Source organism: Stylophora pistillata, chromosome 3 (assembly GCF_964205215.1).
Source record: "Stylophora pistillata chromosome 3, jaStyPist1.2, whole genome shotgun sequence".
NCBI classification, from domain to species: domain Eukaryota; kingdom Metazoa; phylum Cnidaria; class Anthozoa; order Scleractinia; family Pocilloporidae; genus Stylophora; species Stylophora pistillata.
Genome location: NC_142521.1, coordinates 12,927,377 through 12,945,000, shown reverse-complemented (window position 1 = coordinate 12,945,000; position 17,624 = coordinate 12,927,377). Strand labels below are relative to the sequence as shown.

General features: G+C 38.5%; 1 protein-coding gene across 3 annotated transcripts; it reads right to left on the bottom strand.

Moving 5' to 3' along the window:
* Window positions 1-1,544: 1,544 nt before the first annotated feature.
* Window positions 1,545-7,150, bottom strand: LOC148734579 (putative serine/threonine-protein kinase DDB_G0271682). Of its 3 annotated transcripts, none has more exons than XM_088755543.1 (6): window positions 7,121-7,150; window positions 6,486-6,611; window positions 5,670-5,748; window positions 5,004-5,036; window positions 3,790-4,742; window positions 1,545-3,533 (listed from the first exon to the last, which is right to left on the bottom strand). In XM_088755543.1, exons 1-6 carry the CDS (start codon window positions 7,133-7,135, stop codon window positions 3,336-3,338), a joined length of 1,404 nt encoding a protein of 467 aa, XP_088611669.1. In that variant the 5' UTR covers window positions 7,136-7,150; the 3' UTR covers window positions 1,545-3,335. The 3 variants fall into 3 exon arrangements, with proteins under 3 accessions (XP_088611669.1, XP_088611667.1, XP_088611668.1); XM_088755541.1 differs by lacking the exon at window positions 5,670-5,748 and adding an exon at window positions 5,502-5,613; XM_088755542.1 differs by lacking the exons at window positions 5,004-5,036; window positions 5,670-5,748 and adding an exon at window positions 5,502-5,613.
* Window positions 7,151-17,624: the final 10,474 nt, after the last annotated feature.

Sequence of the window (17,624 nt, the reverse complement as noted above, 5' to 3'; positions counted from 1 at the left end):
CGATTTACGTTCAATTCCAGCAACAGCTACTTTAGTCAAGTCCAGAGGCTGTTCAGCCTCAGGAACACCTTCTAAGATCTCGCCTCGCAAAACTTGTATTGGTGTAGTCTTCGTCGAGAGGCCGAGCGACATTAATAGGCTTTTTTCAACTGTGTGTCCGACACGATCACGTAGAAGAATATACTTAACACTAGGTAGTTCGTCCATTTCGTACCGAGGACACAGGAACGACGATTTCAACTTCACTGTAAACAATCCATGCATTGATCACGCTGAGAATCGAGAAACGACGCCATTCAACTTGGGAATTTCCCTTGCCTCGACGTTATGAAGAATAGGCAAGCTATTTTTAAAACATATCATTACGTCATCTTTCTAAGAAAGTTTAGACTCGACTTCGCACGTGCCCCAATGATAAGCGGTGTGATCTGGTCTGTACCTGATTTCGATTTCTAAATAGAACCTTTAGATCATTCTATGCACATACGTCAGCTAATTATCAAAGGATAGCTCATTTTTGAAAATTTTAATTGATAAAAAATTGTTATTTTTCAACTGAGTCAAGGCTAAAGATCAAAACTGGTGGGTGGATGGGAGAACCAGCATGTAGCACGTCACAGCTAAATTGTCTTTATTCTGCAGCATCACCATTATCTTCAAATTTTCAATTCGGGTCACAGATATTTCGAAGGTTTTTCATTTTCCAAAGAAGTTACATATTTGGCATGTTTAAGCCTGCTCTCTAAACATTCAACATTTTGGGTTCCAGGCCGCAGAGAACTGGGTTCCCCTTCAGTCGAGTCTTTCAGTGGAACTCCGCTTATTCGAACTCCCAAAGGAAATGAGAAACTTTTCGAGTTAGCAGGTTTCTCGTTATCTGTTGTCCTGTTCCGATTGTGCCTAGCAACTTTAGAGCTGCTTTGACGTTTATAGTAGCTTTTTGCTGTTGGAGAAATTTTTGCCTCTCTTAGCTCTTAGCAATTTTTCAACAAATATAGATTTAGAGCACATATCAAGCACGGAAGAGTCAACGATATCATAGAAAACTTCAATTCATACGAATATCTTGACCTCTAACCTTTTTAGCACTCAGCCTGTCACTTGACAACGTTTCGCTGGCCGATTGCGATTTGTAGTCCGTACCCGCGGGGTGTGGAAATTGAACCTTGCCTGGGCGGGGTGGGAAGTAAGAACCGGAACAGTCAAGTCCAAGTATTTTACCTTTGAATAAGGAGGTGTTTAAAGGTAAATAATTCACTTTCACGAGATGACTCGGAAGTGAAGGTCTACAAGAAACTCATGGTCGTTAATCTTGCCTTCACAAAAAAATGACCATAACTAAAATCCAGCACTTAGGTAGGACTTTAGAATACAATTTTGACCGGGGGGTGGTGGGGGGGGGGGGTTGGTGGCGGAAATTTAAACGAGCCAAACTTCAAAAGGTACAAACGCCTATGAGGTTGCCACGGGGGGATATTGGAGTTTCGACTTGATCGACGCATTGGTTCGAGTTAGCAGAGATTTCAAGTGATCTGGTGTGAGTAAGAGAGACAGCTAGATAACTTTATTCATACATGGTAAAATCCTTCAGCACATTTAAGAGTACAAAATATCTAATTCTGCCCAGCTAAACTAACCGTTAACACAGTATTATAAGAGTAAAAACCTATTTTATCATTAAAGCTGCTTTTCTAGGATGCCGCGCCTCGTTCAAAAGTTACAATGACGCACTTTACGTACATGTAAATTCGCTGTCAAGAAATTGTTGATCGGAGTTCATGGGAAAGGCTGTTCGACAACATAGCACCCCATAGGAAAAGCCCCTCCTCAATTAGTTGGTTCGGAGTTGTGTAAAGGCCAATTTATCCTCAGAAATCCTCAGTCGCTACGAAGTAATATCATTTCGGGTTATAAATCAGGATACAGTTAGCGGGGTTATACCGGTACTACAGTCAAACCTGTATCAAGCAGCAAACCACGGGGAATGGAAGTTAACCGTTTAATACAGGTTCCACAAATGAGGGAGTACTTTAAAAAAAAAATAAATAAATTAAAAGAAAAACACACACCCGCACACACCATCTACACCATAATTGACCACTTGATTTACAAAATTTGTTAATTGTTTGCACCTCACGGTCTCTTAAACTTTTCTGATTGCTTTCTGGTTGGTGTTAGTAATGTTTGCCAGCACTGTGCGACAGATGCACGTGGTGCAACAATTCTTTTTAAGTTTTACTTCAAAGAAGCGAGCAACGAACGAAAAATCCGCGAGCATTGATCGGGGAGGCCGGTGGCTTGCTTCACTGAAATTCTCTCATTCAACGAAAAAAAAAAACAAACAAACAAAAAAAAAACCCTATACAGAGTGATCAATGCGAGTTCTTTGACTTCTTAGAACACCGTCTCATGAAATTTACTGGTAGCTACTTCATCATTTCTAAAGAATACTATAGCAAGAAAGTCGCAAATCCAAGAGCACCCCACGACCATAAGGAAAAGCCGCATTTTTAAAATGTGCGCCCAGTAATCAGGTGAGAAAGTGTAAGCAGCAAGGATGTCCAATGCTATACTGCGGAATGACCTTAAAAGTGCCAGGTATACGTAAGAAGCATGATAAACATTAAACCAATCGCACGCTCTTACTTCAAACCTTACTGTAGTAGCTGTAAAGGAAATAGCAAAACTTGTTTGTTCACGAGGTCTTTCTACCTAACACAAAATGACATGGTAAATGCCTTTAGTTGACAGTATTCCTATCATTTTTCATTCCATTCCTTTGCGGTTTGATGTCTTTCTTCATTCTGAATATAAAAATAAATTTTTGAAATTTTAACATGATTAAAATCAATGACCATGTCTTCATAATTCCAGGGGGATTTATACACCAGGAGCCCGTTTCTTTGAAAGTCCCCTTAATTTAACGGGCCCGTAAAGCTGTTCTGTTTTCATTCAAGAAAACAAGAAAAGGATTTCAAAAGTTTTGAAAATGATACAATAAAACTATCAGCTAAAGAAAAAAAAAAAGGACTGGTTTGGGAGCCAGAACCCGATTTCCTATCCTTTAAATTTTGATATTAAAACATGGCTTCGGGCCCGTTAAGTTACCGGGACGTACTTTCGAGAAACGGACCCCTGGGTCAAGTTGTATAAAGGGCCGATAGCGCTGTCCAACAGGTAAAGCATTATCCAGCTGATAAATGAGAGCAAAACGTACTGCGCTATCCACCAGATAAGGATTTCTCCACTAAATAGAGTTATCCAACCTTCGAACAACCGGGTCTAAACATACCATTACAATTACAGCGTTTATGGCAGAGCCCAACAAACCAATTTTAATTAGGTTCCTCAAGTTCATCAATGATCTCCTGTATGCTTGGTCTCGCCCCAGGCTCTGATTCCAAACATCTCCGGATAAGGGCTCGATTCAATTTGTTTCTAACCCTGGCAACTTGCCTAACACGCTTTTGCGGATCTGGCAATTCTCGGATGCACACCTCACAGAGGAGGACGCCAAAGCTGTACACGTCAACCTGAACAAGATAAAGGACGAAAATGAAAGAAAAATACGGCACTGCACTATAGTTAAGTAGGTCTAACGACTCAAAATCTGGCAATCCATATCTAATCTATACAAGTTAAGTATGTTGACCTTTTTAACAACATTTGTAAAATTAATATCAATGTCTGTTACACGTAAAATTGCGAAACCTTAGGTTTGGGGTGATTCATATCTCTACATACATATGCAATTCACAAATATCTCAGACAAAAAGAAAAAAAGCTAACCTTGACGGTTTGAATTTTAGTAAATGCTTCAGGGGCACTATATATCATAGCACCAGGAGCAACTGTCATGGTCTGCTGCATAAAGTTGGCAGTTCCATAATCTGACACTTTGGCTCGCCAACGTTCCCCTTGTCGCCAGAGTAGCACATTTGCACTGCTGATGTCGCGGTGAATAATGGGAGATGGTTGCTTTTGGTGAAGGTAGTTTAGTGCCAGAGCCACATCCAGGGAAATAAAAGAGATTTCAACCTCAGAAAGAGCTCTCTGTTCCAAGAGAGTGCGTAAACTTGTTTCCATCAGCTCTGTTACAAACAGTGGATTCCCTTCGTCATTTGTAGCTCCGATGAACTGCAGCAAGCAAGGGTGGCGACATCTTGAGACAATTTCCATTTCTCGCTCAAACAATTTGCGGTTGTGAGGAGAGAGAATCAACTCATGGATCTGTTTCACTGCAACAGAACAACCACAATATTTGCCTTCGACAACGCTTCCCCAGCCTCCTTTGCCGAGAGATTTACCAGTCAGCTGAATGCGATCCCGTAAAATGACCCACTCCGGGGACTGTTGGCGTTGATAATCACGTAACTCATCCTGAGCAGTAGACAGAGTTGTTTCCAATTCAATAATTTCCTGATCTTTTGCCTCCAATTGATTCTGTAAATTAGCAGTTTCTTCACCTTTTTCTTGTAGCTGCCCTCGGACATCCCTCAGTTCTTCATTTCTCTCTTGCAATTGTCCACGTAGGTTTGTCAGCTGCTGCTCCATCTCATGTAATTGTTTTCGTAAATTTTCTTCACGTTGTTCTTTCTCCCTCGCCTGTTCAAGTAAGTTGCGCTCTCTAAGCGCCTTCTCTCCTAGTTCTGGTTGTAAATGCATCGTCACCTTCTCCTTCAGTCCTCTTGCCACCCTGTGAACATTTCCTTCTTGCTCCTTTTCCTTCGTCGGTCGCTGGTCTGTTTACAAGATGAAAAGTCAACAATCTATTGTAAGTTTAAAAGCAAAATAAAGAGACCGTGCCTGAACAGGAGTAGAAAATATCTAATTTTCGTTCACTAGTTGAATTCTCGTGAGTTCGCCTTGAAATGGCGGGAAACTGTTACAGTCATCGATAATTCTTTTAGAACCACAGCCCGGATGTGAGGTCTACTATGTCTCAACATAAGTACCGTCTTGAATTTGGATCTTTCTCTTACTTTAGTTCACCAAAACCGCACCTTTGACATGCTGTATTTCTTTTTGTTTGTTTTCTATAGGATAAACGAAATTCATTTTAAACGTTACAACAATTGGATTTCTTCTCCATACTAATATTACGGTGCAAAATAGAAGGCGTTTCAGAGCCCGCTGGGCGGTGACGGATTTGTGACTGAACAAGAACGATCCTGAACTTTAATTACACGCCTCTTAAGAGCACCTAGGTGGTAAGACGCCTCTTTAGTGCAGGTGGCCTCACGACAAGTAAAGAATTGTGGCTTATCACGCGGTCGATAATACTAATAAGACAGTTAAAAAAAACAATGAGGACTGTGATGGTGATGATAAACACTACGCCACTCATGACAACCTTGCTCAAGAGCAAGCTGATAACGAAAAAATGCGTTTCAACCTCTACATAAACGGAGCACGCGACCAAAACCCAAGTCAGCGCTCTAGTGCCGAGGAAGATCAAATGTATTTATTTACATTATTTACAATAGCTTTGATGTACGTGCCATTTGTCTCTTGAGAAAAATTGTCTGGGCGCTCCTCTGATGATCCCGCCTTTTTTCTGGAATTATTCGCAACTGCCACTGCTTTATTCAAGATTTTAATGATATCCTTAGCCTGAAGAGCAAAAATGTTATACTTGTTATGAATTCTGTCAATAGCTAACAATTTACCGAGACAAGCACTTTCGAGCCTTCGGCTTATAATCTGTATGATACCTGAAGGGTGTTTGCCTGAAGACAAGAATTTTACCTGCAAGACAAGGGGTAAAAAAAAAGCTGTGCAAAAGAAAAAGATGTCTCGAATGGGCATTCTCGAATGTTTACGTTCGAATTCAATAATCTGTCTGGTTTGGATATCAATCCGAACTGACTTTTCCTTCGATATGATTTTAGGAAAAGCAAGGAAAGGCTCAATGAATGTAATGACATCACAAAAAATTATCTTTGCTTCTGAAATCACAGTGACTGTACGTATTCTGGGCAGTCTGCAAGCTTTTTTATTTTCTTTAAAGTTAAAAACCTACACCGCTAAGTTCCAAGGAAGGCATTATACCTTAAAGTTAACCTCAACCTGAGTACCGAACAGGGTGATATTAGTTACCCCAAAGACAAAACCACGCCGAGGAACGCCTGTCAAAAAATGACTCCATTTTAAGACTATATAAGATACCCTTCTGCAACCCTTGAAACGAATCCATTTACTTTGTCAACCTGGCTCTCTCTGACCCTAACCCTAGTAAAACTGGGCAACCTTCATTGGTTCTAATGAGAGAACCCACATGAGTTCCAAAGCCTGGTCTTGCATATTGTTTTTCTCTAAAGAAGACAATATTTTCGATGTAAAGTCGTCGATGAATTAGCAGGCTATATGAATTTCTTTGGACTTACATGCCTGGTCTTGCATATTGTTTTTCTCTAAAGAAGACAAGATTTTCGATGTAAAGTCGTCGATGAATTAGCAGGCTATATGAATTTCTCTGCACTTACATGATGGGACCTAAAAGCATAAAGCTTATATCCAGTGGGGCAAGGTTGACTGCACACATAGCCAAATACTGTTTTGTCATCTGCATGTACAGCAATTAATGATATTCCCTTGATAGGATGTAGCATCTACAAAAAACATATAACATAAAAAACAAAAACTTGAAAACAGACGTAGATTCTCTATAGAGAACTAAAATATGTTCTGATCACTATGTGAGATAAATAAAACAAGAGAGTTTGCAGCTCAAATTCTGATAAAATAGATAGATTGTAAAAAATTGTGATTGCATTAAAGGGCCCTAGTCACCCTTAATGCAATGCGTGAGGAAGCAGTGAAATCGGCCATTTTCGATGCCATCGATATTCTGAAATTTTTACTGTCGTTTTCAGATCGCATTGCATCGGCACAACTAGCCTTCTTTCGAGTGAAAATTTATTATTGAGAGTTAGTTGAACTATTACGTGAGAGATTTGCAGGTAAATTTTTGGACGTGCAACGTCAGAATTCCCGTATGTAAACATAAACATGGGCGTGGCTGACTAGCGCCCTTTAAGAATTGGTTTAAATTTTCTGGATAAAAATAATACATAAACAAATTCTAAATTCTTTTTTCTTACTCGATTAAGATTTATACCATCAATCCTGACATTTTCCAGGTTAAATTGTACATTGACTTCGAACATCGCAAACACCAGATTACCACGCCGCATTCGCATTGCCTGTGCCAAAAAAAAAAAAAATTTAAATTTACAGCAGCATTATTTATTATTATCAGACTGGTTTACAACTAAAAAATTTGTAACCCTATACACTGAATGCAAATATGGCGTCCAATTTGTATTGCCATTGTTCTGGACTCACTAGCCTAGTTGTCTTCGCGTGGAAACACAAAAGGATTATTACATGTGTGAGAGGCTACTAAGTCCAGAACAATGGCAATTCAAATTGGACACCATATTTGCATTCAATGTAGAGCCAAACTCAAACATAAATGTTACAGGTAGGTCTACATGCCTACATGTAGACCTGTAACATTTACATGTGTGAGAATTTAAATTCAACATTTACATGTGAGACCTGTACATGCCTACATGTGTGAGCCCCCAGTGTTTAATCACAATCATCATATCAAATTTGACTGTTTTGCAAAGTTCAAAATAAAGCTGTTTTGCTATTTCAGCACCACCTTATTCTGCAATGATACATGGTGGCTTTGAACACACTCCAAAGATTGTTTAAAAACTCCTGTTAAATTCAGTTTAGAGTTGATTTTGACTCACATTCACTTCATTAACATATAAATATTAGTAATAAAATTACTCCAGCGATTATAGGGATGCACCCATTATGATCAGTCAAGAATTTTCCTATCTTAGCAAGAGTGCATAATTTTAAAATGGCTGCCTCATTAACTTTGTCATTGTTACCATGGAAGCGACCGGTTAAAAAGGTTCGATTCCAAAGAGCATAAAAGAAAGATACGAAGTTTTTGAAGACTGAATTAAATTAACCTATCAAATTCTAATAGAAACTGGCTTTTTATCTCGATATAAGTGAAAAACAATCAAAATAAAATAGTTTTTTCAACATCAAAAGGAAGATTTACAAAAGAATTCCAAAGCACCTGAGCAATTGTACTAAAACATTTATTCTCAGCAGACTCAGGGAATATCTTTTAATTAATTGTTCATATTAACAACACAGCACCAAGCAAAGGGAGCTTATAGGCAACTTTGAACGAGGTGAATCTTAATTAATGCTGATTGCAATTATATATAAAAAAGCGGGGCTATCATTTTTTTCTTTTGCAACAGGCGTATTAATGTAAAATTAGGCTCAATCAGGCATGATCTTATCAAGCATTTTCAGTGTTTATAGACCACTTTCATAAATGGCTGCTGGATTAATATTCTTTTGTTTAAATTTAAATTTGCCTAGGTGGCCTCGTTCTCCGGTACAAAATTCAAAAGAATACATTATCTCAAGCGAGGCCACCCAGGCAAATTTAAATTTAAACAAAAGAATATTAATCTGGCAGCCATTTATGAAAGTGGTCTATAGGGAGCAAAAAAGTGTTGAAACACCAACTCACAAAAGAATCAATTATAAACGGTCCATTTTAAGCCACCTAGCTTGTATAACACCATATAAAAAGTGTAAGTTGTTGCTGTTAAGGGATCCAACATATATTCATCAGCTAACTGTAATTAGAAGATCTTAAGTTTTGTTCAAGAACCAAATTTAAGACAGTTTGTGTTACAGTCTACCCCATATTAGCTTATAAAATCTGCATCGAATTTATAAAGAATTGACCATCTGTACAGCTTGGTATCATGCAATTAGAAATGATCACTTGACTCTGATGCATATTGCGCCTTTTTGTCAGCTAGGTTGACAAAATGTCACTCACAGTTCATCAACAAAAAACAACTCTTGCAAAGGAACACTTCCTGAAAGAGAGCTACATGATCAACTGGAGCTAATTGTTAAATCAAAGAGGTAATCACTTACATAGTTTTTCAAAACCTGGACACACACAGGTTCCAAATTTGGTACCAAGTCAACATCTTGACATCCTAAATACTTAAATTGAATATGATTGTTCATAATTAATATTGACTCTAATTTTTTAATCATTCTTTGTTAACGAAGCTTGATCAGATTATTGAAAAGAGTGCCAAGTAAGTATATAAACACTATAATTATCATCATCATCGTTACTATAACTATGTTTATAAAGAGTTATTCTAAAAAAAAACCAAAGTCTGCAGTCTGCAGTGAATGGTCTGTTTATAGTTAATTTGCATATCTATCCCATAATTTAACACAGAAAATGACTGGAAGGTATGGATAAAATATATTGGCTATCCTTACCCAAAGGTGTAAAATATGATTTCTTTACAATGGCTTCAACATCTCACCCCCCCATAGTTAATTTTCCAAGTTCAATGGCTCAACCACTTTTATTCTTACTTTTGTTATCATCACTATTATCATTATATCATCATCAAAGATATTGTAATTACCAATTTCATTTGAAGGTTCCATTGTTCAATGATACACCTAATCAGTATACTTATGTTTATACCTTGCCACCCAATACAGTTCAATTAACATACATCTAATAAAGTATGTGACAATTTTGTCAGTTTGTTTGGAGAGAGAGATTCAATTTACACTTGCAATGTAGAAGAGAGGTAATTATTCTCAACTGTACATAATTAGTTGATTCAGTGAAAAAAAGGCAATACCAAACCATTTGAATGGGCTTTTAACTTTTGAGTGGCTTAAAACTTCCAAAGCTTTAAAGATTTGTTGTTTTGATTAAACTCTAATGTTTTGACCAACTGTAAAATAACATTTGCAAGCTTTGATTGTCTATGTTTTGGTCTTTGAGGAAATCCCATGTTCATATTTATACTACAGTCCAACTGGAATTGTGCAATTATACAAGCACAAAGCACTTAATTTACCTTGTGTAATTATAAAGTCCACCACAGTTCAATCATTATTAATAGCAATATCCAAAGGATAATAACCCAAATGCTTTAAAACCCAGGGGTTTCATCAAAATTTGGAGCAGGACAGCATCTGGATTTCACAGGTGGGCATCTGTCTGCAAGGCCCAAAGGGCCTTACCTTCTAGGGGGGTCCAGGGGCATCCTCCCCCTGAAATTTTTGAAATTCTACAGTTGCAGAGATGCATTTTCCACCATTTTGAAGCACAAACTAACATCCAAAAGTTATCAGCTCTTTTTAAATCATGATTTGATGCATCAGTCAACAGATACATTAGTGGATTTGCTTTTACAACATTTGTTTGCATGATAAGGTCCCTAGAAGCTGTTTTGGTAACATCATGTATTTCATTATTTGCCAAGTTCTCGGAAGGCGTTGTTTCTGTGCAGCTATCATTTGCTGGGATCTCAGAAGACATGGTTTCTGTGCAAATATAGAGTGGAATATAAGTGTAAACGATTGTTAAGTTGTTCGTTTCAGAGGGTATATAATTTCAATAAAAGTATAAAAAACGAAAAGGTGTTGGCGTTAGATTTCTTCTATTTTCGAATCTTACTAAGATGGATTTGCTAACAAACACACAGTGTTAAAAAGTTCTTTTCTTTACAGTTGACGTGAACAAAAGATTTCTGTTACCACACGAATAGAGTTTTTTCATTCCACTACAGACACAGACGAACATTTTGTAAGAAGGAAAGTTGGCAGCTTCTACAACAAATTGACTTTCAGTCCCCGTCGCTCACAGAAGATTCAAATTTCAAAAGTAAATCAGAGAAGAATGGAGCTTTTGGGACAATTTTCAATCACCATAGGAGCAGCACGTCTTTCTGAATATAACTCAAACTTTAATTTTTAGTGCGAACTGGTTGTACCATTTGTGTAATGATACCTCTTGAAACTTGAGCCGGCGGGAAAGAAATTGGTCTTGTGCTACGCAACCAGTTGAAAGAGCTAGCCGACCAAGATAACAATATTAGAGAATATAAACTTCGTGTATTTGATAAAAAAAATGGAAGAATTAATTTATTCCAAGTACTGCTATTTTATTTTTTATGTTTTGACTTTACTAAAGACATTTACTGCGACAAACAGTGAACCGGAGATTTCTGAATCCAATGTGCTAATTTATTTTAATTTACAGCACTGAAGACCCCAATATCTCATTTGTGAAGGGCAAAGATATGCCTTCTGGAAAAAAAAAAATTGTCTCCATGGAAACTAACAATATTTCAAAGGGTCAATCAAAACATTGTTTACTCGTAATTATCATTCGTATATTATGAAAACATTACACTCTTCACTGAATAGGAATAAAGCCATTTAGCATATCGAAAGAACAAAATTAAGGCATTTAACAAATGGAGACAAAAGGGTTAAATCGCAAAGAATTATACAAGTTCATTTATTTGTTTAAGCAGGTTGATTCATTGGCAGCTGTAATAGCTGATGTGGACCTGCTGTCATAACCCACCCATCCCACCCCAGGGGGGGACATCCATCACACAGTAATCTCGTGTGTGGGAAATTAACGTCTCCTGCCCCAACCCTGCAGGAGACGGGACCTCCATTTATTCGTCCCTATCCGAGAAGACTAGAATATCTAACCATTTCTTGATGTTATAGAAAGGTAGCAAATTCTTCTCAATTATTTTAAGACCTTGAGTATTGGTCCGGCCGGGACTCACCTTTAGACCTTTTCTTAGGCGGAGGTAAGTCAGTTCGAGCAGGAAAATATTGGGCGATCGACCTAGTCCTTTTGCCGGTCACCATCGCATAAACACATGTATTTGCTCGCGATTTTGAAAATGTCATGTGGGCTTTCAGGCAGGACATTTGTTTTTGCAATGCATCGTGGGGCGAATTCACTTCACGCCATGATTCCACTTTGCAGATGACGATAAAAGGTCAATAACACGTCTAAGGAAATATTCTTTTTATAAGTTTAAATATAATTTTTTAGACAACACATTAGGAAAACATAGGAAAGTGACTTTTATATTTTTCTTATGGTTAATGAAACCCCTGAGAACCATGTTATAAATTAAGGAGTTATTGATTCATGAGGAGAGATATACTCATATCTATAACAATTAAATCAATAGAAACAAAAATATGTTTAATGATGATAATAATAATAATAATAATAATAATAATAATTAAAATAAAAAGGACCAAACCCAGCATGGGAATGTCATGTCTCTTCCTCTGAGTAGCTTTTGTAACGCATCAGCTTCCATTTCCTTAGTCATAATAATGGCTGAAAAAAGGGGAAATACAGGTTTTTAAAAGCAAGTCATATCTGAACAACACAAAGAAGGAAAACTTAAGCTTTATGAAAGCAACAAAGCACACCTATGTTACCATAGCAAGTTTCAACTTTTAACCAGGAATAAGTTGGCAAAAAGGTGATCAAAGGATTGTCCTGCAGTCCTACTAAATCAGAGTTGTAGGGTTGTATCACCCCTAGTATTATATACTAGCTTAGAACACTAAATTTACTTGATATGTGCCACATTGATACCCATGTTAGTTACAGCTCCCCACTCTTCATAGGTGACCCATCATAATTTATAAAGCAGGGGTGGGTAATATGTTGGAAAGATCAAAATTTCTGTAAGCCCCACTCCTCCAGACCATGTAAATCGAAGTGACCCACCTTCTTTGTTCAGTAGCGATCCCCCTAAATTTCTTTATAAAAAGTTAAGTAGCCTCCCCACTCTTGCCAATCTGAAATAGCCTTGACCCTACTCCCTTCTTTTTCCTGCCCCCCCCACCCCACACCCTACATAAATCAAGACCGTTCCCTAAGGCTTGTAGAGTGGACAGTGATTTTCTGTAATCTCTCCATGTAATAGAGTATACCAAAAAACATATCTAGTCTGCCTTCTTCAATGTTAGGGTCCAATATTTTGAGTTTCGCTTCAAGAAAAAAAGATCAAAGAGTCAATTCAGTGAAACAAAACTTGAGTATCATGCTTGTCTAGTTTCCACACACAACATTAATTGAAACAATACATTGAACCATTGATACCCAGAGATAGACCAGCCATAGTCCGATTTCAGTATTACCAGAACCCTTTCAAATCCATTGGTATGACGATGGCTTTAAAGTTACTTATTTAAATTTTTGACTCTGTAAAACTCCATTACTCCTTAACTTAAGCAAATCGACAGAATAACACTGAAAACGAAAGCGTAAATTGTGGACGGGTGTAATTTACTCTTGGGCAGACCATTAAGGTACTTCCGGATTTTTGGCTTTGTAGCCATTAAAGAAACCGTCATAATATAATGTCGAGTAACAACTGGGCTAAACTTCAGAATACCCGGCCACTCATTCACATGTCATTGAATAAGAATAGCATCTATTGTGTTATGCCTCATTCTTCAAAGCCTCCCGACACATGTAAGTGATGTGGACGGGTATTTGAATCAGATAGTCCATTCATGTTCTTTAAACAATTAAAAATATCATGATCAGCCCTCAGTTGCTATAAAGAGTAGAGACTTACCAGTTGCTTTGCTTCATAAAGGTCTTCCCATGTTAAGAAAATGGGGTCAAGTGCCACCCTGTACTAGCGTTTGGACAATTTTCTAAGCTACGTCGAAAAAAACAGTTGTTTATGCTTCAAATATTCAGGTTCAAAAATTTAAATTTCTCCAAGTAGAACAGGGTGCAGATGAAATTCTTTCCAGCGCATAATAAATATTCAGAAATACTCGGAAAACGGCCGATCAGCATAGATCACGAGCGTATTGAACTGTGGGATGATCGCACTGTACTATGGGCTCGTTAACGGCAGTCAAGCGTGTCAAAGTCGACTGGCGAGCTGTCGTGAAAGCTATTCCTGATGGTCCTGATGAAAATTGTCATGCCGCGGTTTCCTCTGGTTAACTTTCGCAAGAGACACAATAATTAAGTTTAAGGACCTGTACACACCATTTAGTTTAGATGCCAGGTTAATTCCTTTATATACCGGAACCCGATACCCCTAAAGTAGCTTGGGACGACTGATTATCATTAGGAACTGAAACGCTTATATACTTTCACCAAAAGACAAATACTCTATTTTGTTGCCCTGTAGAACAATAGCTCGACAGATTAAATAGGCTATTATTTTAAAGCTTGTTTAGCGGCTCTCTCTTATTTCCACCTGATCAATTTCGTGTCAAAAATAATTTTGCTTGAAACTCAGTCAACCGGCTAAGGGAAAGGCCCTGGGAACGAGGATGACAGTCACTTAAACGGAAAGCAAATGAGACTAAACCCTGACGATCGAAAGAGAAAAAATTAGGCAGGACCTTCGACGTAAGAATGCAGAAGGAAACGTAATTAGCTGCAATCAATGAAATTTTCACCATTATGTTGGTAAAACTCTTCAGCCCGGCCCCGTCCCAGAGAGTTTTTCGTGAAACTTGGAGAGTGAGTTGGTATGTGCTCCTTAGAGACCGCGCACAAGGGCGTACCAGGGGGGGGTCTAAGGGTGCCTGTGACTTTATAAGCCTTTTTCCTCAAACTCATGCCGTGGAAGGGGACATGACAACCTGGCGAGAACCCTCTGTTTGATACACTGCGACCACCCCCAACCCCTTTGAAAAATCTTGGTTTCGCCTCTGCCGTGGACCGCGATTCTCAAATGTCGTAAATAAAGTTCCGCCAAGCCAGCTGCTTGACTGAATCTGTCAGTATAGTACTAAATTTAATTTTACAGTGACATGCAGTCTTATGGTGCTCTCCGGACCGTCACAAGTATTGGTACTTGTGTAAACTAAGGATGCCTATATATGAGCAAGGTCCATTACGAAGTTCACAGATGACACGTGTCCTGCGCACTGCTAGCATTGGCAATGTCGATAGCGTCATGTTTTGTATTATAACACAACCAAAGTAAAGCGCGCGCTCTGATTGGTCAATTTAGCGTCCCCCATTTGCCCATGGGTGTACGCTGCTGACGTGAGCAAATGCAAAGACTATGTTTCCGCGCGCGCTTGTTTTTTCTGGTCACGTAAGATTTGTTAAATAAAAGGGAACTCTTTAGCTACAATGTATCAATGTTATGTTATAAAACAAATGGTAAACACCACAGCGTACACTATTGAGTTATGGATGCACTTGGGAGGTTTGCTAAGCACTCAAGAAGCTAGAGTCGCTCTCGGCTATCGCCTCGAGCGACTCTTACGCTTCTTTCGTGCTTAGCAACCTCCCGCGTGCATCCATAACTCAATAGTGTACGCTGAGGTGTTTACCATTTGTTAAAGGGATAAGAAAGATGATAAGTTCTGAGCTAGGTAAAGAGATAAGGTCTATTCCTCATGGGGACTCAGAATGTTTTTCTTTGTCCCACGCTCATCGTAACAAGACGAAATTAATCTTTTAGAATTCCTTTACCGAGCTAACTTATTACCATCTTTCTTATTCTTAAGGATGCCTGTTTTTGCTAACGAGTGTGGCATTCCTTTTACAGTGATGGGTGTAAAGGCTGGAAGGAGGGAAGGTGAGGGCCTGCTTTTTAACAGAGCGCACATGATTTGAAAACCATAAACACTTGAAAAAAAAAACCCTACTGACATTGTTTGCTGGATTTAAAGTTTGACTTCAGCTCTGAACATGAAGTGTTCAAATTTGCTAGCTCTTGTCAAACATGTGTCCCGAAAATCCAGAATATAGTTAACAATAATAACAATTAACAAGTCTTAAACTGAGATGAAAAGTAATGTCTTTGTTGCGATCGCAAAGAAGCTAGAGATCTTAAAAAGATCGAAAGGCGAAGACCTGGACATATTACTTTCGCCATACAACAACAACTATTAACAAAAACATAGACGATCGTTAACCCTTTGAATACGAAAAAGACCATATTTTTTCGGTTGTAATTTGGCGATACAGACTTAATCTCACTTTGTTGGTCCTTATATGGAGTATCCGTTACAATATTTACGGTTTTGAGACACCTTGGGCTCAGACTTTGGGGTCACGTGACCTAAATCAGCAGTTCGTGTCTGGATGCGTTCAAATCGATTCGGTTTCTCGCTTTTCTGGCTGTTTATAAGTGTTTTTCGAGCCATTTTCTCTCTACAGAAGCCCTCACGACGGCATCATTAAGCTGGAATGTGGGTAGAGGCAAGCCTCTGAAGGAAAACAGATTAAATCCGAGGCATTACTGCTCTCAAAGCGTGCCTTTTTTGGACCACTGCCACAATTGAAGAGTGGCCAAAACTTCCTAAAATTTACGGACACAGCACAATGCCTTAGGCTAGCGATTGACCGGCAACTATCCTGGACTGACCATGTTCAAATTGTGTGTAAATCATTCAACAAGAAACTAGGTGTTTTGAAGAGAATTAAGTTTTTACCTAAGTCCACCTTAGAGACTATCTATTTCAAGACCATAATCCCATCCGTCCTATATGGAGTTGCTGTTTGGGGATCATGCTCTTCGGCCTTACTGGAGAAACTTGAGCGTATGCACGCACGAGCTGCGCGGCCAATCTATAATCTACCGAGGGAAACAACCATAAATGACTTGAGAAATCTTAAGGGTTGGTCTCCCACTTCTACACAAAAAGGATCCTATCAATAGCTTACAAATCATTCCATGGGCTCAATAATGATCTACTTAATAAACTAGTTACAAAAAGTGCCCAAGTGTCTGGCCTTAGAAAATCCTTGAACATAAATGAAACAAGACCAAAAACTGAAACAGGACGATTGACCTTTAAACATAGGGCTGCCATTGCTTGGAATACCCTCCCGGACAGCATAAAGGAGGCGTCCAGCCTTGACGCTTTCAAAGAAAAACTGAAGAAAAACAAACTGATCTTGAGCAGTATATCTTATTCAAAGGAATCTTCATCAATTACGAATAAGGACGATATTTATACATATTTTTGAACTAATTATTGTAATACTAGTAACTTCTATATATATGTACATATTTCTATTTGTTAATTAAGTGTAAAGTTTTAAATTAGTTAGCAGGTCTACATCAGGACTTTAGTCTTGCCTACCCAGTAACTTGCTTTATCAAATAAACCATGTATGTATGTATGTATGTATGTATGTATGTATGTATGTATGTAGGTGAGAGGTGGTTTCATGTAGACTGGACCGCAAAAAATGCTTTCATGCAAGCACAGGTGGCCCAAGCTCTGTCACAGGCTCTTTCACAGTGAATAATTAAAAAGTTTGTATAGTGGTTTAGTTGGACTTGCTTTTGAGCTCCGTAAATGTAAAGTTGTGTGAAATAATCAAAGAAATAAAGTCTTACCTTCGTAGAGAGTAGTCTGTGTTGTTCTCCTCGCGATTTGAGGCCATTTTGATGTGTTTAAGCTTTACGCCCTAAATTACCGTGCATAAAATACGGGAAGGTCGGAAACTTCTGTTGACACATGCTCGCCAAAATCGCTCGAGAACAACACTCAAATACTTTCCCTCGAATCAAAACTCGACAGCACGAAAGCCAAATAGTTGCCCTTTAAGTTCACGGAAAAAAATCCCACAAAATTCGGTTCGTCAAGCAACCAATCCAGCGAGAATTTCAAATTAACGGCCGTTCGGAATTCTTCTAATGTGTGGAAGGAACTTCTTGTGCAGCTGAGAGACCGTTAATGCGCGGTCA

What these genes read in the sequence shown, in the direction of transcription:
- LOC148734579 (XM_088755541.1), bottom strand. An exon ending in ATGCTTTTAGGTCCCATCAT is followed by an intron (nt 5,614 to 6,485) that starts GTAAGTGCAGAG and finishes TTTGCTCTTCAG; the next exon opens with GCTAAGGATATCATTAAAAT. An exon ending in AGAAATACAGCATGTCAAAG is followed by an intron (nt 4,743 to 5,003) that starts GTGCGGTTTTGG and finishes TCTTGTAAACAG; the next exon opens with ACCAGCGACCGACGAAGGAA.